The following is a 22,706-nucleotide window of genomic DNA, read 5'->3' on the forward strand; positions in this document are numbered from 1 at the left end:
TGTAAAGGTATAAAAATGAACTTGATAGTTTTCATTGCATATATTATTTATACACAGATTCACATTTTAAAATTATTTCTATTTGAAATAATTTTTGTTAGATTTTTTAACAAATAATTTATTAAGATGCAACGTATAAAAACTTTTTATTTTTTATTATCTATATTTACTGAATTTATTATGTACATAATGCTTTTGTAATAACTTTTTATTATACTTAAAGATTAAAATACCTAACTTTTATTACACTTAAAGAATTAAAAAAATATAAAAACTAATAGATGTATATGTAAATATAGATTTTAAAAGATAACAAATTTTGTATAATTACATCATAGTCAATTATTTGGTAGAAATATTTTATTATATTTACATAATTCTATTTAAATAATAATCGATTGTCCTCTTATTATTTCTATTAGAAATGATGATCAAATTCTAGACAAAAATAGTAACTAACTTTTTAATAAAATTACAATAATTAATATTTTTTAAGAAAAACTTGCGATGTATTTGGGACGTCTCTTCTATTTGTATAGTTAATTTTTTATAAGAGTAAAATATCTTATAATGTATTAAATTGTTATTTAATATTGTTGTCTTCATATTCAATTTTTAGAAAAATTTTTTAAAATTTATTAATTTTTTTTATTAATATTTAAATAGAATATAAAGACTACTGGAAAGTTTACATTTTGTTTTCATCATTCTGGAGTAAAATATCAATACTTTTCATCGAATTTTTAATTAATGAAATTTTCTTTTATTTAGAAATTTTTTAAATTTGGAAAACTTTGCATAATAAAATTTAATACTTAATTAATGCCTAAGAATGCGATCGATATGCTCGGGTTAATGACTGCGCTATCGAGATAAATGCGATTTAAATACTCGACTTCCTTATCTCGCAATCAAATGATTTCGCGGTGCGCCTAACCGGTTCTCGTTGGCTGCTCACTAGGCACGTGTCATAATTCCTGTTACACCGTGCGTGACCGAGCTAATTTTATAAAATTCTTGGAGTTGGCGGGTTCTTGAAGTCCTTCAACATATGCCTCGCGACTTGAAACAATGTTGCTATCTTAGAGAAAGTAACTTCTGTAACACGCCATCGCGCATGTTCGAATTCACTCATATTTCCCTCTTTTTTCTTTCGCGCATTTGCACATGCACAGATTAGCTCAACTAAAACATGGAAAACATTTTTTTATATATATAACAGGATTAGATATAAAAATAGAATATGTGTAAATAATATTTAGAATTATATCAGCATGTTAGAATATTACAAGCAAAATATAAATTAAACAAATACAATATTTTATAAGAAATTCTGTTTTGCTTAAAATACCATAAATACCAGGAGCCATGAAGTTAATAACTATGATATCGAATATAGCTATTTAAATTTTGTCTTTCCGTTAATTTTTAGAATTTTAACTTTATTAAATTCCTCTTTCTCTTCACTTGTTTTCTTCTTTTTCTTTCTCTTCCTTTGCGCATTTTCACCCTCAGCATTCGTGGCCCCGTTTGAGCCTCAGTTTGATGAAGAGCTGAAAGATAAAACCAATTTTAAATGTAAATATCAATATATTTAAATTTATATTACATTTGATTAAAAGATCAAATATAATACTGAGATTAATTCAGAGTTATATATTGAACTGTAACATTTTCGAAACTAAACAATGGATCTGTAATAAGATCGAATTTAGATTGGTCGACAAATAAAGCTACCACGTCATTTTTATTAAAAATCGAATGGCGATTATTAGAAATGGTTCAATTATCCAATTTTTAAAGTAAAATTTCAGTAAACCCTGTTAACGTCAGTCTAAAAAGATATTGCGATATGTAATCAATATCGTTACGATAAAAGGGCAAGATTAACGGCGATGAGAAGCGGGTTGATTGGCGTATCGTATTTAGCGAGGAATTATAGAAAAATGTTGCCCGGCGGCCGGCTATTTCAGATTTCCTTAAGCCAACCGGTCGAGTTATGCGCATTACACTATACAGCCGCCTTTGATAGTTACCGGACAACTATCTCTTTCCATTATGCAATATATTGCTTTCTTTGCAGGCGGGAAGTCGGTTGCCGCGAGGAGAACGCCCTTCTGATATACACATGCGAATATGTCATGCAGACTTTGTTAAAAAGATTATTACGCATCACACTGCCGCAGATTATATCAATAGTAATAATCATGCGATCCGCTTGGTGGAGAAAGTTTTCGAGATTTTCCTAATGACGAAATTGGAGAAACCGATCGAACGAGCAAAAACGATTAACTGGAATCAACGCTCGGTCGCTAAAAAAAAAAATAAATAAATAAAATAAACGTGACGATCAGATCTTCTGGAGGAGAACTGAATTTAAATATTTAGTGTGTTTACACTACGTAAATAATAAAGAATATATACGCGGAGAGAACGACTTTGCTAAAGTGTCTAAAAATTTAGTTAGACATAAATTTGAAACGAGTTTTGTTGCACCGTTGAAATAATTATGCAAGTCCCCGGTCAATATTTTTCATACAATTTTTTAAAGCTTTTATATAAATTTCAGAATTTACGTATAATTTTATAACTTTTCAGAAAATTTCTCAGATTTTTTATACAAATTAGAACACTTTTGAAGAAATGTTAAGAAAGTCTATATTTTTTCTAGAATTCTTTATATACGTGTATTTTGAAATATTCTAAGATTTCTGAGATGTCTTATTTTATAATTTCTAATAAAATCTAATAAAGTTTCAAGTAATTTTTAAAAATTGTACTGTATTTTGTTATAAAATTAAAAAAAATTTCAAGTATTTTTTTAAAAAATGTACGACGAGAAATCTTAGAATATTTTAGAAATCACACATGTGAAGAATTAAAAAAAAAGTAGCTGATTTTCTCAATATTTCTAATTGTAAGAAATGTTCCAATTCATTCTGAAAAAAATTTTCACATTTAAACTGTTAGAAAGTTGTAGCCTTTACATCCATTACTCATCTTGAGCATTCTGCAGAATTATTTTGCTATTTAACAAAAATTATTTTTACCTCTGTATCTATCTAAATATTTAGATTTTTTAGACTTAGAATTTTTAGGCTTTAGCAAAACCATTGTTTTTCTGCCTATAGTGTATAAAATTCCGGTATTAAAATAAAAATCGGAAATTCTGATATATATTTTGTATCTCAATAATGTTAGTTTTTTTATTTTATAAACATTTTAATTTAACAGACAAAAATTAAATCTTACGTCTAAAATGGACTTGAATTATTCTTTCAATATCTCGTGTTCTTTATATATCTTTAGTTTTGATGTTTATTAATTTAGAAGAAGTGCCTAGAAAAAGTATAACTATAGTAAAGTAAAAAATAAGCAAATGAAGTGAATTTTAATTGCGTCTATGAATGATGACCATGACCTTGATCAATTGTATAAAGATTTATGTCTGTTTCGTAATCTTCGGCATCATTTCAACCATTGTGTCGTTTATGGAGATGTGAATTGAACTTTGATGTAATATTATGTCTCATGTGCCTCGTCGAACGCGTTACATGCCATTTTTATACACACAACGCCTCTCACTTTCACTTTGCTCGGATTTTAATCTGGCGAGCGAACATGGCTAGAAAAAGACTGGTACAGGATTTTCTTTAAACACACACAGCTAACACACATACACACCCTCCTTCCCTCTCTCTCTCTCTTTCTCTTTCATTGCACTAATGATTATTAATTACCAATGTTAGAACATTTTGCCAATTAAATAATATTATACGGAAAGAACAATTTTGCTAAAATACAGATCTGAAAATAATTATGTTGAACTATTTGAAAAATTGTATCGAATATTTAATTTGGTTGTCAGAATGTCAAAACTATTTGCAGCATCATTACTGTCACGATTGGGTGTCTTACAAAATTATTTTGATGGCCCAATATAAAATTATTTTCCAATCTATTTCTAGCTAAATTTTTAGATATTGTAATAAAATTATTCTTACCGTGTAAAACGTTTTAAACGATATTAACAGATTTCGAGCATTAATAGTGGCATTTCTCTGATGTAATAGAAACGTTGAAACTTCATCAAAGAGTGTCAATGATCCAACTTTTCCTTTAACGTAAGGGCAATACACTTTAAATCTTGCGCACTGGAGATAAATAATAATTATGAAGAAAGGAATGCCTTTCAACTAACGCATTTAGAAATATTTGTGTAATTTATATAAGTGGATTTAATGAATAATAGGAAAAAAGTAGAGCCGTTGCCAATAGAAAATTCAAGTGCACTTTGTCTATTTCGCCGGTTCATTCCGATTATTTAATCATCATTTATGTAACATTCGCATTGCACAATTTACTACCCCTCCATATCATTTACAGAAAATTACTGTGAAATCTAAACTGACATGAATCGCAATGTCACGAGAGAGCACAGTCGCGTCGTTAAAGTTCAATCAAGTTTCTTTAAGCACATCTGTGATTAATATTTTTTTTTAATTTATTTAATAGGCACCTCGCAATTTATTTACAATTCAAATAAATCAAAGTGTTGTTTGTTTAATTCACTGTAAGATCTAATTAGTTTGAATGATTTATCTACGTAATGACGATTTGCAATCCATTCATCATATGATATTAATCTTAAATCTGATGGGGCAAACGACGGGTCCGAGTTCGCAGAAAAAATGGTGTTGCGCAAGGTGTCTTATTACGTGAAAAATGGTGACTTACCTTTGACCTATATTCCTTATGTAACTAATGTTGCCCTTTCGATGCGCTTGTAACTTTGTTCCTCGTCGACTTATTGTTTCTATGACAATTGAAAAAATACATATGGAGAAACGTGATTTTATCTGCCTAAAACGATATATGCAACTTTTTTTTTACTTTTATATTATCTTTATTCTTTTTGAAATATATTTATATCGTGACTTTTGAATGGACAATAAACTTATTTCAAAATTTGTTATTAAAATGCACGAATATGCGCGAATGTGTGTTGATACTTCGTTAAATGTTTGTCAAGTCAAGACTTACATTGCATTAAATATGTTTGCCAAGTCAAGACCTACATTATTGCGTCACGAGCGTGACAAATCTGTCGCTTTAACTTGCCTTCTTTTTTAGATTTCTTATCTAAAATTAAATAGAAATTAAAAATCCTGTTATCTCTTTAACATTTATATTTTTTATCTTGTTTCTGTTCGAGTGTGACTTGTTTTGCAATAATCAAATTAGTTGTAAATTAAATTATTTTTCGAAATAAGAAAACATTAACCGGATTTAATTTACGTTTTAGGAACGTTGACTCGTATGTTTGTAAAAAAAAATATGTATATACTATCTGAAAGCGATTTCAAGGCGAAAGGAAATTCGCTCAGTGGCGAGCACGTGATCGGCGATGAAGTTTGAATAGGAGCAGCGATCTTGCAGGGAGCAAGTGCGAGGAAAGCGTGTTACTTTCTATGTGTGCAAAACTCGGACGGCGGCGGTTTCACGATCGGTTAAAGCCATTTCGGTCATGACGATGACGTGCTCGACGGGCTCGAGTGCTTTCCATAATAATTCTCGAACGCGGCATGTGGCATACATGCGTCTTGAAAGCTAGTTTCTAATTGCTTTGGTGCTCGAGCTAAGTGACAAGAAAACGAGAGAAGATAATAAATGATATCAGGAATTTTTATCCTCGTCATTGAACGTTTGACACCCCCGACAAGTTCATAAATTCTGGGTTTCTGCTGTCAATCAATTCTTCAGATCTTTCATCTTTTAAATTTTTAGAAATCTTGTCCTGTCTCACTTATCTTCACATGTCGCTTACAGCACTACATATTCAAATTTAACTTTTTGAATTTAATACGTTTGCCCTACAGGGTCTTCAACTTTTTTAAAAAAAAGTAAAACATGCCAAGTACATAAAAATCAGGGTTAGATAATAACTAGTTAAAAAGTTAAAGCAACTTCATCTATTTATTATTAAAATTATATGAACTTTAACTTGTTAACTTTTTTCCTAAGTTAAAAAAAGTTACTGGGTAAACGAAAGAAGTTGTAAAAGAAAAAATATAATTCCATATAAAAACATTATTTCTTTGTTATTTTGTATAAACTGAATTCACAAATAAAATATTAATATTTATTTAATGATTCATGTTATAATGTTTTGTTATTTGGAATAATCTAACTTTGAAAAAACACGACATTCTAATTTAATATAAATAAGACTTTTTAAAATTAACTTTTAATTTAATTTAAATTAATTTAAAAGTTAATCCCAATGCAATTTTTAACTGAGTTAGTTTTTCGTTCAGGTAACTTTCAATGGAACTAAAATTAATTTTATACGTCATTAACCTTAACTTAATTTAGTTAAAAAAAGAAAAAATAAAAGTGAAAAAATGAAGCTATTAAATATTACAGCTTTTGCTATTATCTAACATGTTTGATGTATGTGAACGTTGTAAAGGTTCTTGGAGGGATAAAATTGTTTTACACGTTTGCATGCATACACGAGAATAAAATTGCAACTATGAGAGATAAATTATTACATTCCTTCTTCAGAAAAAAGTTGTAATACTTAAATTTCAGATGTCGGAATTGATCGCATCAGTTTTAATCAGATCACAACCGAAAGCTTGTATTACAAACTTTCGATTCTTATACAATACCGATAACAGTTTATAAAAAGTGTTATTAGAATTTATTACAGTTTTAATTTCTTTATATAAGCACTTTATATATAAAGTATTATAGTATATATTTTATTTGTATTATTTTTTTACTTTCACTTATATTTTATTTTATTTTTTTATAGCAAGTTTGTGATATTAATGCTCAGAATAAATTATAAATGTTTTATTTTCTTCTCTCTGTTTTTATACGTGTGATCTCAAAATGTTCTTAGCCGTTAATCTCTTCAGAGTATCGGGGATCGTTTGTAAGAAAAATTCCGTGAAAAGGGGACTCTCTCGGACAATGACCCTGGTAGTTTAAACCGAGATATGGATTGGATTGTAATCGTATACCAGTGCCATTACAGCAGCAAAAGAACATTTATTTGAGAAATCGCAGCCGCTTACTTTCTCGCAAATCGACGTCTATTAAATTCGTACGCACGTACGCACGCACGTGTACACGCGAGAGAAAGTGATCTTGGCCATCGATATCCTCAAAATGCAGCCATTTGTATCAAAAAACCACAAAATCGAAAGTGCAATACTTATAATGCAATTGTCGTTTAATATCTATCATTCTATTGAAATGGCGTGCGAATCATTTGATTGTGGAAATTCAAACGTGTTATAAATCAATATGATCTATAGAATTGAGGGAATTTTTCTGATAAATCACGTTTTTATGGAAACTACAAAATATGATAATTTCAAAGATATAATTATTATAACAAAAAATTTATGAAATAGAAAATAATAATAAAAAAATGTATAAATTAAAAATCATAAATTTCTCATCTGATAATTAGTTTTTCTATTTATTTTGGCTACAAAAAATTTTATCTTTTTCATGAAATATTTTTTTCTCGTTGAATTACAAGCATTATTTTCTGTATTTTTACAGGATGTATTGGGTGTTCCTAGGATTGCTCAGCACCGCTATTGCGGCGCAGAATTCTTACGATTTAGAAACTAGAGCTGTTTCGTTTCCCGGAAAGCCAAGTAGCTTAGGACCACTTTATTCGCCCGGGTTAAGTGCGGCCCAGGGATTCCGTGATAACAGTTACGAGGACAATGCAGTGACACCCACGCCATCGCCGACGCCAATCTATAGGACTTCTAATCAACAACCGGTTAGTTTTTAAACTAGATGGATATTTCTATCTATACACGTGCGTGCTCTATTTTTTTCCGTTTTTGTTTTCTATTTTTTATTAAATTTTATTTATTTCTCTCGCACGCATATGCACGCTCGGCAGGCAGTTTTGTAAATTGCGCAAAGAAAGAAACATTTAAGAAAAATATCTTAAATTTTTTCAGAAATTATATAATGACAGAAATCTTAGAATTGCATATATAAAGAATTTAAAAACAAGATGTGGATATTTTCTCAGCACTTCTGAAAAATGTAACAAATTCTAATCAGAATTCTCTTTTTTCATAGACACGTTAACAATGACAATTTTGAAATTTATATTATTGTCGTAGCATGTAAATGATGTATGTAAAGCATATTACGTTACGTATGGACATGTTACAGTTATATCGCAAGCCAACGTCATCACCGATAGATCGCGATTACACTCAAGCTATTCGCGTTGGTCCTCCACCACGTGGCTCCTCTCGGGGCGGGCAGTCCCAGTTAGGTCCCAACGGACCTACTCAGGAGGAACTCGAAGAGGAGAAGGAAGAGCCCGATCGTCTCAGCCTTCTTCTACCCCAAAGCAGATTCGACTGCGTTAACAAGCAAACCGGTTACTACGCTGATGAGGACCTCAACTGCGAGGTCTTCCATTATTGTCAAGACAACGCCAAGCACTCGTGGATCTGTCCTGAGGGCTTCACTTTCCATCAGGTCAGTGAAGTAACCAGCTACATTCTTTTTTACACATTTAAATTTCTGGTTTGAAAGTATTCTTCGATTTCACACATATTAATTTTTAATTTGTTATTTTTAATTCTGACCAATAGAAATATTTTATTGATGCCATTGATTGCTGTTTTAATGAGTAGTAACTAGTTATAAAATTAAAAGTTAAATAATAATAAAGTTAAAATAATAATAAAGTTAAATAATAATAAAGTTAAAAGTTAATAACTTTTAATTTAATTAATTTTTAACTTCAAATAGTTATTTAAATATTTTTTAAATACATAAACTTGTTAACTTATTTTTCCTTAAGTTAAAAATTTATTTATGTAAAAGGAAAGATACATTTCATATAAGAAAACAGTATTTTCTTGTTATTTCACATAAAATAATTATTTATGATTTATACTGTAATTATTTTGTTATTTGATGCAATTTAAAAAATTACAATATTCTAATTTAACATAAATAATACTTTTTAAAATAAACTTTTAATTCAACTTTCAAACTAATCTTAATGCAACTTCTAATTGGATTAGTTTTTCATTCGAACAATTTTTTTTATGTAACGTAATCAAATTAATTTTATAAACCATTAATTTTAACTTTAGTTAAAAAAATATTACCCAAGCTTCTTATTGTTGAGTCTAATACTAAGAAAAATATCGCACACTAATGTGATTAATTTTAATGAAACTAAAATACATTTTATTACCTCAGGTACATTTAATCTGCATGCCACCCAGCGGTGATATCAGCTGCCAGAAGAGCTCACAATATCATTTCGTCAACGAGTATTTGTATAAGCCGCTGAATCTTCAAGAAGCCGAGACCAAGCCCAATGTAACTTTAAGATACAGCGAGAGGTATTACCCCTCGGACATTTACACAGACGAGAGGGAGGTCGGCGATTATCAGATCACTCCTACGCCCGCTCCGGTGCGTCGTCCTGCTCCACAGGTGTGATCCTTGTTCTTCAATTGTGACGATTATTCCAATCGTAATCGTTTAGAAGCCGTGTCAGCAATCTTCGAATCTGAAATTTTAACTTTTTTTATGCTAAGAAACTTTCAAAATCAATCCTATCTTCGTAATTTAATAATTCAATATAATGTACAATGAAATAATCAAGTTTAAAGTTTCGAAATTTCGAAGCTTTGCAATTTTTATTTTATAATAATTTAATGTTTTACAGCTTTAAAATTTTCAGATTTGGAAAACTTTTGCAATTTTTTTTGTTTGTTTGAAATTCCTACATCTGTCTTTAAATTCTGAGTAATAAAGTTCCAAAGTTTTGAAATTGCAAAATTTAAAAATTTAGAATTCTACAATTTTTGATTATATTTTTGACTACTATTTTTGCGTCATTCACGAAATTAGATCAACTTTCCTTTGAGTCATCGATAGTTAATCGACAGATCTCTTCATTTTGTTCACTGCTTCCGTTTAGTCATGCCGAGTGCGAAATAAATTGTGCGATTCTCTTTCAATCGACCGTGTATTGATATGTTAATGGGTCAGGTTTTGTACAGGTCCTTGTGAGTCCACAGCCAAGTTTGAATAGCATCCCTACGGCGGCTCGTCCTCAGCCCACAGGACTCCCGCAGTTTCGTTTCCCGGTGAATCAGGTATTTCGCAGCCCCGAAGAAGTCAACATCCCCCTTCAGCACAGACGGCCGCAGCAGCAGCACCAAGTTCTCAGACGGTTTCCTCAAGTTCAAGTCCGACCTGATGAAGACGACTACGAATAGATCCTTAGATTCACGAATTCTTCAGTTTACTCAAATCATTTCGTCCCTCTGATTGTCTGTAAATCCCGCAAATCAATGATTTTTTTTTTAAATAGGCATCCTTCGATTTACGCCTTCGGTACTTGCTTTGCGAAATCAACTGAAAATCGCAATATTTAACATACCTGAATATTTTCGTTAAATAATTAGTGAATTTTTGTACTGTTACATTTTTATATATAAGAATTATAAATAAAAAAAGTAAAAAAAAAACTGCAAAGTTTATAACGCATACAAGACGTTATTGAGATTCGCTTGCGTATAGCGAGAAACTTGTTTTCATTATAAGTTTTTTATGTTGTAAATTTTCATTCTGTAAAATTTGTCCAGTAATGTGGGTATCAAGAAGAATTAGTGTTAAGAGACAAGAATAAATCTTGTTAAATTAAGATACGCCAATAATTAGCATGTCCTTTCTTCTAAATAATTAATATTTGTACAAGGCTGACACAAGGATAATTTAATTCGCAGTACAATTATTGTGAAAGTAATTTAATTATTGTAAATAAACCATCAGTAATAATTATATAAACGACATACTAAATTTGCCTCTATTTATAATGTAAAATGACTTTAAGAAATGAGAAAGAGGATAACTAATAAATTGTTATTACGTTATTCTTAACTGCATCCGTATTTTTCATATGGATTTCATAGTTTATTTTTATCCAAATTCCAATAATTGTATACATAATCAATATTTCATAATCAGTCTTAGTTTGCAAGTCCAAATTATATATCATTGCACATTGTATATTGCACATTGTAAACCGTATATTGCAATGATTTAAGTCAATACAATTTATATTTAAAAAAGTAGAAAAAATGGAAACTTGTTTCAGTCGTAATAAATTTCGTATAAAAATTCACAAGAGAGAAAGAGATTTACTGTAAAAATTTCATATGATTTTAATGAAACTATATAGTTATTAAACGAACACGAATACGTTCGCTGTCGAGTTTGCTTTGGTTTTAATCGTAGCGCCTGAAGGAGACAATTTGCGTGCGATCAGCACGGCTTCAGCTTCTCCGCAATTCTACGTCTCCAATGTATATCACTTTGTTTTTTTTCACAACTGTTCTGAGAATTCTTCGGCAGTAACGTGTGATTCGTTGCGTCCAAATTACTATTATTTGTTGAGTTTTTGCTCGGATATCCCTGCGATTGCTGTGTAATATGTTTCTTGATCGTAGAGACGCAGTGAGATTCTCGGAAAGAAACGGTGTTCAGATCCTGAGAGGGATCGTTGAAGTTCCTTCTTTCTTCACGATTGCCTTCATTCTCTTTCGCATTCTCGTCTTCACTCTGATCACTCTTTTCCTTTTCGCATCTTTCAATCCTCTTCTCGTAAACGTCAACCGTGGGATCCTTCTGATCCACTGCTACTCTTGGAACGAGTGCCTCGATTTGTGAAGATGTAGTCGCTGTAAAATCGTGATTTTCTCGAGACACCAAATTATTATTGGGATACGAGTTCACCTTGGAGTTTCCGTCTTTAAGACAGCTGTCTACAAAGTAATTGTGGCTACTGGCACTTTGTGGATACAACTTCTCCTCGATTCGACGGTTAAGTACCACTGCCTCGGCGATCGGGATTGGCTTTATGTACGTAAATATCTCCCTGTCGGTGCTGTCCTCTAGCCTCCTGATGTTGATGGGCCCGTTGATCACCGGCACCGCATTACTCACTTCGTTGGTGGCTCTTATCACAGGCGTGATGTTGCCCATGGAGTCGAGTCGTGAGTTAATCTGTTCGCGAGAGTTGGTGACTGTCACAGTGACTTTACCGGTGCTCTTCGGCTGTGCCCTTTTCGGCTTCTGTTTCTGCCGTGGCTGACTGCTCTTTGCTGCACAAGATTGATTCGCTTCGATAACTGTTGGTGTTTTGCGTACCTCGCAATCGAAGTCTTCATTGTGATGGTGCCTGATGTGTCGCTTCAAGTTGTCCTTACGTCTAAACAACGTCTGGCAGTATTCGCAGGAAAACGGTTTCTCGTCTGTAAGAAATGAGTAAACTTGCAGACTCGATACTTTATTATTATGTAAAAATGGTATATAACGCACCTGAATGCACAGTTAAGTGTCGTCTCAATTCGCTTTTTGACAGAAAAACCTTGTTACAGTGAGCGCAGGAAAAAGGTCTTTCTTTTCCATGGGTCCGTTTGTGTCGTATTAACAAAGATTTGTCTTTGAAGCCCTTGTTGCACTGATCGCAACGATGTGGCCGTTCGTCTGTGGCAAAATTCATCGTTATCACATTTATGGACTTTTAAAAATTGAAAAGATCAGATAAATGATTTTATCATAATAGATAAATAAAATTTCAGTTTGAGCATAAATTTCAGTATTAGTCATATATTAAATCATCGTATTCTTTACAAAATAATTTATAATGATCTACAAGAATAACAAAAAAATGGGTAGTTTTCAAAAAATGACTTAAATGTACAAAATTTAGGAAAAAAAAGATCTTTGTAATGCTTACTTGTATGTGTTTGCATGTGGCGTTTCAGATTAGTTAATATGCAAAAAGATTTGTCGCAGGATTGGCATTTGAGCACAGCCGTCGTGTTGTGTATGTGTAAGTGGATCTTTAAATCATCCTTCTTACTGTAGCGCTTATTGCATTTGGGACAGACAAAGCGCTTCTCCTCTATATATATAAAAGATATAATTACGATTGTATACATATAGGGTAGTTTGTATATAATTAACTAAAATATTATCTTGAATAATTATATTTTTGAAACAGGAATTTTATTTAATAATGAATAAAATTTCTTGATAAAATTCAGTTTTTATTTAAATGGATGAAAATTAATAGTAGACATTTTGAACATATTCAATTATATTAAAAAATCTTTTTATTTTTTTCACACTTAATATCATGTTTCTCAAACATTAATAACAGTTAAAAGAATCTAGAATTTATGACAAAAAATTGATGGTTTTGAAAAAAATGACTTTCATATTTACGTTAAAAATTTATTTAAAGAAAATTCTTTTTTATCTTTGTCCGTTCCATAAACTAAACAAATGTATGAAATTAATTTGTAGCAAATATAATTATTCAAGGTAATATTTTCAGAATAAAACGTGGACCACGCTATATAATATAGATCCTTGTCTTACAATTAAAAAAAATGTGGCCTATAATTTCTACGTTCAAACATTGTATCTTTAATATCAATTATTTATTTATTTTAATTTGAATTAATTTAGTAATATTAATACACTATAATTAATTGGTCAAGTTTAAAACACACTTACTGCTGTGAGAAAACATATGTCTATTGAGCTTATTCTGCTGAGGGAAGGCCTTTTCACACAAGTTGCACTTGTATGGCTTGTATCCCCTGTGAACTCTCTCATGATATTCGAAGTGAGAACGTTTAACAAAGCTCTTGTCACACAGGGTACACTGATAAGGCTTGACACCTGTTACACAGGCATCGTGATAGCATTTGCCCTTCTTGTTGCGGAAGATCTTACAGCACACATTGCATTTGTATTTTTCTGGAACACCTGGCACTGTTATTATGTGATTACGATTATGAAATCTAACAATTTTACTCTTTTCTTTTTCGGGATCTTTACTGATTTTCGCTTTCTCTTGATTATCCTGTAAAAAGACAGTATGATCTATCCAATAATGATTATTCTGTTTTATTAATAATTATTTCTTAATCCAGTTTTGATTTTTCATATACAGCACTGAGAGAATAATTTAGAAAATTTTTGTACCAATATACACATAATAAATATAATAAAGCTTATATAATAATATAATTAAAATACAACATGTATCATTGCATAATATAATTATATTGTTATATAATGGTATTAATATAATTAACATAATAAATCTTTGTATAAAATTGTGTCAATATAAAAATAAAATGTATAATTATAAATATCTTAAAAGATTAGATTGATACTTACATCTTTTACATGCGGATTCTGTGAATCCTTCAAATCACAATCACTATCACTTCTCAAGTGGTTCTGAATGTTCAACGCTACATCATAGGACTCTATTCTTGGAATGTATGTTTGGCTGGATTTATCAGTAGTGATTGCATCATTTGTCACAGATTCGTACGACTCTTCGTTGTTGTCAAAAGTGGTGTTCTCATAGATATCAGATCCACTTTCGGCGGAGTTCAAATTGACTGAAGAATCTTCCTTAGATTTGAAATCTTTATTGATGACCAATTCTAATGGCAGCACAATCTCCTCATCTGGTGACTTTTGTGCTCCATTCAGCTCTCCGTTTGCGATGTGAGATTCTTCTGTGTCAAAAAAATTTTTATTATCAATGCATGGAAGGATCAGATAAGATGACTCAAATAAAAATAAAGTTAGTTTGGGAAAAAATTTTGACAAAAACAACGCTTAAATTTACTTAAATAATCTTCAGCATCTTTTCCTTTTACGCAGGATTCAGTCTGACAGAGTTTACATCCATGCTCCTCGTACAGCAGGCACATTCGGCACTTGGTATGACCACAACTGTCTTTCACGAGTCTCGAAAAAGATGCGTTTGCGGGTTGTTCGCAATTCGGACACTTTTCGCTTGTTGCGGCACATCTTCCAAATTCATTGAAGATTATCATGTTCCCCTTCATCACACCATGTACTCAGGACTTTTAGTCCTCGCTTGTGTAAACCTAAAAGAAAGATATGATTAATATATCACCAAGTGTTCTACACATCATAGAATGGTATAATTTCTAACGACAGTGGACTTTGTTAATGAATGCACAATTTAATCATGTAATTATAATTAGAAGCCACTGAATGAATTTGTCCAACTCCAGTCCAAATTTTCTATTTAATGTGAGAACAAAATTAGAATGATGTATTGTCTGACAATAATGACAGTAATTACATTAATAATTAAAAATCTCAAGTTGCGTTATTTTTTTTCCAATTGCTTTCCGAAGACGATTTGACAACAGCTAGCTGTAAATGTCACAGTTTGTTTACATGTCCTTTACGTGTTCACTTACATTTATATTCACATACGTAATATATATATCGCGAGTCTATTTTTAATTTAACATTGATTAACAATAGATAATTGATTTGTTATTCATATACTTTGTTTTATCTTATCACCTGCTCCTTCACCAGACCTCGTCTGGCCTCTCCATCGTCCCTCATCGGGACGAGTTTGTTCCACCTTCAGTCGAACTCCTTGCACATTTCATCTTTTAAGCTTGTTCAAACATTCCAAACTTGCATAACTGCATAACCATGTGCATAAGGAAAGTGATTGGTGCATTTTATAATGCATTTCTAATGGACCAATCAATTTCCTTATGCAAATGATTATGCAGGCAAGCAAGTTTGTCTGGATAGGCCTTTTCTTTTTTCCTTTCCCGAGTGGACTGCGAGTTCGAAATAGTTCAGAAAGGAACAGAGGCCCGATTCTTGAAAATGTGCTAATAATAACTTTATCTTATCAAAACTAATAGAATAGCCAATAAAATTATTTGATGGTATTCTATCATTGGTTACATTTGTTTACGTGTCATGTGAAAATTATTATTAGAACGTCTTCAAGAATACGGCCCTAGACTTACTATTTACCGCCATCTGCCGCCATCTACCGAGTTGAGGTTGAGATTGTGCACCATTGATTGCCTTTGATACACACGTTTTATTATTGCTAAACGTTATAATTTTTAAAAGATTTACAATACTAATAAAAGAACACAATATAGCTACTGCTGCATGCGTAAAAAATCATTTCGATGTTCTTCAAATAAGTAAATGCGCATGCCGGGCCGTACGAAACTTATGAAAGTCTAGCCTGCAGTGGTCTAACCTCAGCAACATGTTTCATGGGTATATATTCTTTTGCGTAAAATATTGCGAACATTTTAAATAATTCGATCTCAATTCCTTTAACAATAAATGCCAATTGATTCGTATTTATCTGCATTCGTAGAATTGAAATCTGGATTGCATTAAGCCCCTTATTTAAAATAATGTTTCTGCGATATTTTACAGCTTTTTTAGCCGTTTAAATTATTTTAAGTTTACCGAATCAAATGTGTATACTGTACTTTTTTTATTTATGAATTAATATCTAGTTTCAGACAAATATCTGTGTCAAAGGCTTTTATGTAGTTGAGTTTCTGCAATGTAATTCAGTTAAAGCTAATTTGAAGACTTAAAATGCTTTAACTTGAGTAATCGTTAAGTGAAGAACTTGAATAAAATTTATTTCGAAATACAGCTTAAATCATCTTTATGACTCAAAAGTCGAGAAATTTAATGGCCTTGAGAGAAGATGTGTATTATTACAACAGTCTTTGTTTAATTATACAGGTGTACACGGCTCTGCGCAAGTGGCCTGAGGCTACCTGCACAGATCATGTCATCGAGGTACGCTGGCACTCTGTCCAAAGCAGAAGCGAGGAAACGGAGGAATCAGCTTTTCGACGAGGAGAAGCGGAGGCAACGATCGGAATTGGGTAGAATCGAGAAGATAGAGGTCACATATAAATCAGTGGAGGATGAGATTGTAATGGTGATGAATCGGAACATCTCCACGCCGTACGACTGTGCCAGGCACATTTCCGAAAGCGTCGCCAAGATGTCAGCAATTGCCTCAGTGAACGATCAAGTCTGGGACATGCACAGGCCGTTTACAGGCAATTGCGAGTTGCAGCTGATGACCATGCAAAGCCCGCGGTTACGCCAGATCAATAGCGCCTTCTGGCGTACCTGCTCGTTGATCCTGGGCGCTGTGGCGGACAGCGCATTTAAGGATAACGTGAATGTCCACCTACATAGCTTTCCCATCCCAATAATCACCTCTGGCAGCTTCACTTACGACGTATTCATCGATCTGCCGGACTGGCGGCCAACTGAATCTGAATTACGCGCCATGTCCGCACTCTTTGTCAAATTGACGAATCGCGAATTGCTACTGGAACGATTGGAAGTACCCTGCAGCATTGCGCTGAACATGTTTCAGGTAGTTTTCTGTAACATCCATTCTAAATTTACAAAATAACATTAAACAAATCTTATAACTTTCTATGCTTCAAATTACTGTAATTCGAAAATTTGCAAACATTTAGTAAAAATTAAGACATTGTTTTATAAAAGATTTTTGTTTCTTTAACATTTTGTATCATAGGATTACAATGATAAAGATGTTTCATAAAACTGGATTGTTAGATAATATAAATTTTTTTTTACAAAATTAAAATACTATTTTTTGGGCTACTTACAAAGGATTTGATTATTCATATCTCTGGAAATTTTGATCTCTGCTTTCAGGATAATCCCTTCAAGTCCGAGCAGATACCCAATATCGCCAAAGACAGCGACAACGATATGGTAACGTTGTATCGCATGGGAGACCATGTGGATATCAGCAAAGGCCCTATGGTAGGCAACAGCGGCCTGATAGGACGCGTTACTGTTTCTGCGATACATAGACTCACAGACGGGCCCGTGGACGGTCTGTATCGCTTTCAAGGCATCGCCTTGCCGAAAGGTATTCTGCTTAATCACTTCGCCTATGGTATCCTGGAGAAACGCGCTAAGAAATTGAACACTACCACGTGGCAGCCTCAAGTGGAGGACGAAACGGTCAGCATGACGGCATCCGCGAATTAAAGACACTCATCACGTTATTTAAGAACGTATTCGTGTAAATAAATGCATCTTTCAGTTGGTTTTAAACATATTGTTCTTCAACTTTTCTTGCTGCGTTTATAGATTAAGGTTTATAAACCATTTTTTTATTACAGCTATTTCCTTACTATTGAAATATGGCAGAAGCGAGAGCAATATTGTTGTGCAATATACAGCTGTGTTCAAAATTATTAAGCATCCTAACATTTTTTTTTTCTTCATCTTAACATCTACGATAACATCTCTCGTATAAAATGTGCGGACAATTTTATTTCATATCTTTTGCACGGCAATAAAAATCGGTCTAATCGCTAAATATTATTATACATAAAATATAAGAATGTATATATAATTTAACGACATTGCAACGATTTGCGACGGTTTTTTCGACGGCCGTGCACCTCCCAAGTAAAAGTATTTGGCAATCTGTTGATCTTGGATATCGCGCATTTTATATTCAATTTTAGATACAATTCCTGTGGCGAATTGGTATCGCAACCTTCAAAAGTGTCGGTTTTCAGATTCATCTTTGCTGTCAGCGGCGCCAATTCCGGCGAACATCTAGACCAAATAAAATTACGATTAATAATTTCTTTACAGAATTCTTATAGTTTTATCTGCGCTCTTGAAAAGATAATGCAAACTTTGCCGAGAAATCGTTCTCTAAATAATAAAATTACTATTAAATAAAATTAATATAGAAAATTAGTTATATGAATTGTTATATCATATATTAGAGAAACAGAATAATAAATTATATATTATAATTATTATATATTAGAAATAGAAAATCATAGTCATTGAATAATTATCTTATAATATTTTATAATATATTAAGCAATGCAAAGAAATTGAATTGTTTTTTAATATCTCTAATATTTTAAACATTTTATTTTACAATATGGAAATTTATTGAGATTTTACTTTTAAGAAAAAGGTAACATCATCTTGGAATATAGTTGTAGTTTGAGGAAAGACAAAGATTTTTAAACAAACTATACAAGAAGAAATTAAGAAGGTGTAATCATTTTTGAAATTATTGCGATCTTTACAAATAATTGTTTTATTCTCATTGAATTGCCTTAATTGGACTCCGATGATTACGTCGAAGCAAGGCGGTCTATTAGTCGCCTCTTCCAATTCTCTGCCGGTGTTCTCCGCGCTTCTGACTCTTGCGTGCCTAAATCTATTCTCGTAAGCGTACTTGCTCATGTTTCCATAGTAAAAAAACTGTCCTCCGTATTCTCCGTATCCCGAATACGTCCAGGCCGGTGGCGCCTGTGAAAATGCGAGAAACTTTAATCGATGAAGAAATATGCGTTTTCCACTGTATATCGGAAAAAACAAGTTTTTGATAAGTTAATAGACATTGTTAGTGTAAGAATTAATAATGTATTGACAATCTGTAGAACCTTTCGCTTTTATATTATAAGATAATGATCCTTCAATAATGATTATGATCTTCTGTTTCTAATATTACGATATAATAATATAATTTTTTTTTCTATTATTAAGCGACTTGGCTGTCTGAGTAGCAACGAATTAAGTTTTACGAACCGTTCGAAGAATGAGCTTGCGCTCATAATGCAGCTTGTGAAACAGATGCTTGTTGTAACTGCCGACCAGCCGCCGCAATCTCAGATACATATATCGCTGCTTGTCCCGCCAGCAATACTCGTTGCTCGCATTGGGCACCCGTAAGCACGTGAACCAGGCGCGTTTTAGAACATATTTGAGATGCATGCAGATCTAGCAGATTTAGAAGGATTTACGAGTCAAGTTCATATGTGTATAGTATATGATATCTATAGATCTATAGTACAAGTTGTTCTGATTTAAGCTAATATTAGCGGGATGAGAACAATTTGTCAGCAGATTGCCATCAACCGCAATTCTTCATTAAGTTGGTGTTCTGCCAGTAAAGCCTATCAACGTAATTTATAATATACTATTAAATAGTAGATTCTATTCAGTTTCTGCGATCAGTCATCACATTCTGTTAGCAAATTCTATTATATTTCTGTGTTAGCAACTCCGCTGACAAAATTTGCAGCAGACCTTTCACAAAATCTGATTTAGATTCTGCTGTCTGGGTTACCTTCTGTGTACGAAGAATATGTTTATTTTTGACGATAAAGAGTAATATCGAGGTGTTCCTTACCATTGGGTTGCCTGTCCTCGATGAGGTTCTAAACGACAGTACCTGTCGACCCTCCTCCAGACAATCCAGCACGTCGACAAGCTTGCATCCCGAGACTAGCGCAGAACTATTGACGATTTGTCTTTACTGATTATTGATTAAATGAACATGAGCGATAACTATTCGTTAATCTGATTTGTTAATCGCTGGTAAACAGTCACAAAACGGTTATTGCCTCAATAAGATGGTGCATTGAGAAAAAAAGTTCTTAATTTAACTTTTAAAAAATTTTTCAATTTAATTAAATTTCTCCAGTTCAAGTATTTTATATATTTAAGTTAAATATATAAATACTTTCCTGGTGAAAATGTTTCATATTATTTTAGAATTTTTTAGAAGATTTCTCAAATCTTTTATACGAATTGAAACATTTCAAAAATGTTGAAAAAGTTTACATCTTTTCTAGAATTTTTCATAAATATGAATAAAGATTCTGAAATTTCTGAGAATTTTCATTCTATAATTTTTTATGAAATCTTATAAAATCTGAAAAAGTTTAAAATATTTTTTAGAAATGATAGAAATTGTGTAAAATCTTAGAATATTTCAAAAATTTACCTAGATGAAAAATTTACATAGAAAAAAAGTGGATTTTCTATGTTTCTGAAATGTTTTAATTCGTATAAAAATTCTGACAAAAATTTTTACCAGAGTTGAACTAAAAAAATTTAATCGAATTGAAAAATTGAGTCAAGTTAAAAACTTTTTTCTTCTCAATGTGGAAAGAAAATATTACTCATTTAATCTGCGCTCGGTGACCTTCTCGAAATGATCCATGAAATTCTCGCAAGTGCGCGCAAAGATCTGCAAATCAACGTAACTGAAGACGCACGATCCTCGACAAGGGGAATTGAAGATAGAGTGTAATAAATAGTTGAGATTATCGAGGATCCTACCGCCGTAGAAGCACGAGACGGGTGAGTCGCGCGACCTTTTCAACGTGAATAAAATAAACAAGAGAATATTGATCCTTTTCTTGTATATTTAGGTAATATTGAATTTTTTAAATAGTTAACAGTGATCTAATGTTAGAATCAAACATCCAATATTTTTATTTTTATTACCGCCAGTTTTTTTTATTATCAAAGATTTAAAACTGAAGAAGTTTAGAAACCTGGAATGAGTGTATCGCCACGTGACCGCTTTCAACATCCGATATTGGAGCCAAATGAGTTCCAGCGCGTTAAAAATTTTGTTGCACTCTAGTAACTCCATGCCGGTCTTTACACTCTTCTTGAGGTCTTCCGTGCGCTTCATTGCAATCCTTAGCCTGGTGCCAGCTATTAGAAACTCGCTGTTCAATACCGTGGCAGCAATGTCATAGCAACGTCTGTTTAGGAAGCAATTAGTCAAGGAAGAAATTAAGAAAGTGTGGATTCCGTTACATGGGCTCTATACTTTTTTGGGGAATATAAATCTTTAGGGAAAGTTGGATTTTAAGAAAAAGGAGAGATCTTAGAATGATTATAGAATTTATAAGACTTCCAATTTTTCAGATATGAAACCATCAAAAAGAAAAACATTCAAAAATATAAATCAAATTTAGAATCGCCATGTTTTACAGTAATATAGAAATCATTTGTATAAGATCTCTCAATAAACAAATTGACAAAGTTTTTTCTAAATAAACAAAATTTATAAAAATTCTAAAAATTTTTTTCCTAAATATTCAATAATTAAACTCATAATTCTATTTTTTCGTTTGTATATATTTAAACAATTGTAAACACAGATGATTCCGGTAAAATTTTTCCGCAATTTTTAAAGCTGTCTTTATTTTTGTAAGATCGAGATTTACCTGGAAACTAGGCGAACGGTGCAGGCAACATCATGTAACGGCAGCATCTTCAGGATGATGCTGAAGATTTCCGGCGGTAAGGTGTCCAATGTGCATTCGGCAACCTTGCATCTTCGTGCGTTTTGCCTGCATCGCGAGGACACCCTTCGCCGTTTCGCGCTCATTTCGCTCCTTTTGAATTCAATTCTCTTCTGGCTCGCGATCGCGATCAATCATGAAGATCGCGTGCGTTCTCGCATACCGATGACGCTTGATGAGAAATTTTTTTCGGTAATAGTGCAGGAATTCCCGAAATTTTACAAGAATCTTTTGAGGAGTGAGAACTCACCAATTTACGTGAAACAAAGGAATCTTATGTCATAATCTTATCGTTGCGATGACAGCTTCAGCCTGAAGACAAGTGAGAAGCTATGATTAAAACGGAATACATCTTCCCAAGGTAATACAAAAGTTAAAAACATGCAAATTTTTTTCTTTAAAAATTTTTTAGCTTTTTTTACAATATCATAATATTCACGCGATTTTTATTGCTGTATCAATATAATGTTTTTAATTTTTTACAATCATTTTTTCCTCAACTAATCTTTACATTTATTTACGTACAAACGTCTCGATATTATTTTCAAAATTTGCTGCTGAAAAAATTATTATATAATTTTATATTTTCCTTTTAAAGAATCTGTGAGAAAAAATGCAGATGTGGAGAGCAAG

General features: G+C 32.2%; 4 protein-coding genes and 1 long non-coding RNA gene across 11 annotated transcripts; 2 read left to right on the plus strand and 3 right to left on the minus strand.

Moving 5' to 3' along the window:
* Window positions 1-342: 342 nt before the first annotated feature.
* Window positions 343-6,055, minus strand: LOC113004402. The gene is made up of 2 exons (XR_005576224.1): window positions 4,005-6,055; window positions 343-1,553 (listed from the first exon to the last, which is right to left on the minus strand). It is a non-coding gene; the product is annotated as an uncharacterized LOC113004402 (long non-coding RNA).
* Window positions 6,056-7,581: 1,526 nt separating this feature from the next.
* On the plus strand, window positions 7,582-10,726 carry LOC105202208. The gene is made up of 4 exons (XM_026137582.2): window positions 7,582-7,810; window positions 8,218-8,532; window positions 9,268-9,507; window positions 10,080-10,726. The coding sequence occupies exons 1-4, from the start codon at window positions 7,583-7,585 to the stop codon at window positions 10,296-10,298; spliced, it is 1,002 nt and encodes a 333-aa protein (XP_025993367.1). The 5' UTR covers window position 7,582; the 3' UTR covers window positions 10,299-10,726.
* Window positions 10,727-10,952: 226 nt separating this feature from the next.
* Window positions 10,953-15,741, minus strand: LOC105202211 (zinc finger protein 260). Of its 5 annotated transcripts, XM_011170612.3 has the most exons (8): window positions 15,442-15,715; window positions 15,230-15,303; window positions 14,744-15,008; window positions 14,281-14,630; window positions 13,609-13,960; window positions 12,824-12,991; window positions 12,403-12,570; window positions 10,953-12,335 (listed from the first exon to the last, which is right to left on the minus strand). In XM_011170612.3, the coding sequence occupies exons 3-8, from the start codon at window positions 14,964-14,966 to the stop codon at window positions 11,347-11,349; spliced, it is 2,250 nt and encodes a 749-aa protein (XP_011168914.1). In that variant the 5' UTR covers window positions 14,967-15,008; window positions 15,230-15,303; window positions 15,442-15,715; the 3' UTR covers window positions 10,953-11,346. The 5 variants fall into 5 exon arrangements, with proteins under 5 accessions (XP_011168914.1, XP_011168911.1, XP_011168912.1 ...); XM_011170609.3 differs by lacking the exon at window positions 15,230-15,303 and having other exon boundaries at window positions 15,460-15,741; XM_011170610.3 differs by lacking the exon at window positions 15,230-15,303 and having other exon boundaries at window positions 15,442-15,728.
* A 206-nt stretch (window positions 15,742-15,947) lies between these two features.
* LOC105202212 (39S ribosomal protein L39, mitochondrial) lies at window positions 15,948-18,045 on the plus strand. The gene is made up of 3 exons (XM_011170615.3): window positions 15,948-16,191; window positions 16,678-17,329; window positions 17,638-18,045. Exons 1-3 carry the CDS (start codon window positions 16,181-16,183, stop codon window positions 17,977-17,979), a joined length of 1,005 nt encoding a protein of 334 aa, XP_011168917.1. The 5' UTR covers window positions 15,948-16,180; the 3' UTR covers window positions 17,980-18,045.
* Window positions 18,046-18,151: 106 nt separating this feature from the next.
* Window positions 18,152-22,594, minus strand: LOC105202213. 3 transcript variants are annotated; one of them, XM_011170616.3, is made up of 8 exons: window positions 22,324-22,594; window positions 21,996-22,244; window positions 21,312-21,527; window positions 20,934-21,128; window positions 20,159-20,264; window positions 19,555-19,746; window positions 19,079-19,275; window positions 18,152-18,558 (listed from the first exon to the last, which is right to left on the minus strand). In XM_011170616.3, exons 2-8 carry the CDS (start codon window positions 22,157-22,159, stop codon window positions 18,351-18,353), a joined length of 1,278 nt encoding a protein of 425 aa, XP_011168918.1. In that variant the 5' UTR covers window positions 22,160-22,244; window positions 22,324-22,594; the 3' UTR covers window positions 18,152-18,350. The 3 variants fall into 3 exon arrangements, with proteins under 3 accessions (XP_011168918.1, XP_039312831.1, XP_039312832.1); XM_039456897.1 differs by having other exon boundaries at window positions 21,996-22,594; XM_039456898.1 differs by lacking the exon at window positions 20,934-21,128 and having other exon boundaries at window positions 21,996-22,594.
* Window positions 22,595-22,706: the final 112 nt, after the last annotated feature.

This window comes from Solenopsis invicta, chromosome 13, assembly GCF_016802725.1.
Source record: "Solenopsis invicta isolate M01_SB chromosome 13, UNIL_Sinv_3.0, whole genome shotgun sequence".
Taxonomy (NCBI): domain Eukaryota; kingdom Metazoa; phylum Arthropoda; class Insecta; order Hymenoptera; family Formicidae; genus Solenopsis; species Solenopsis invicta.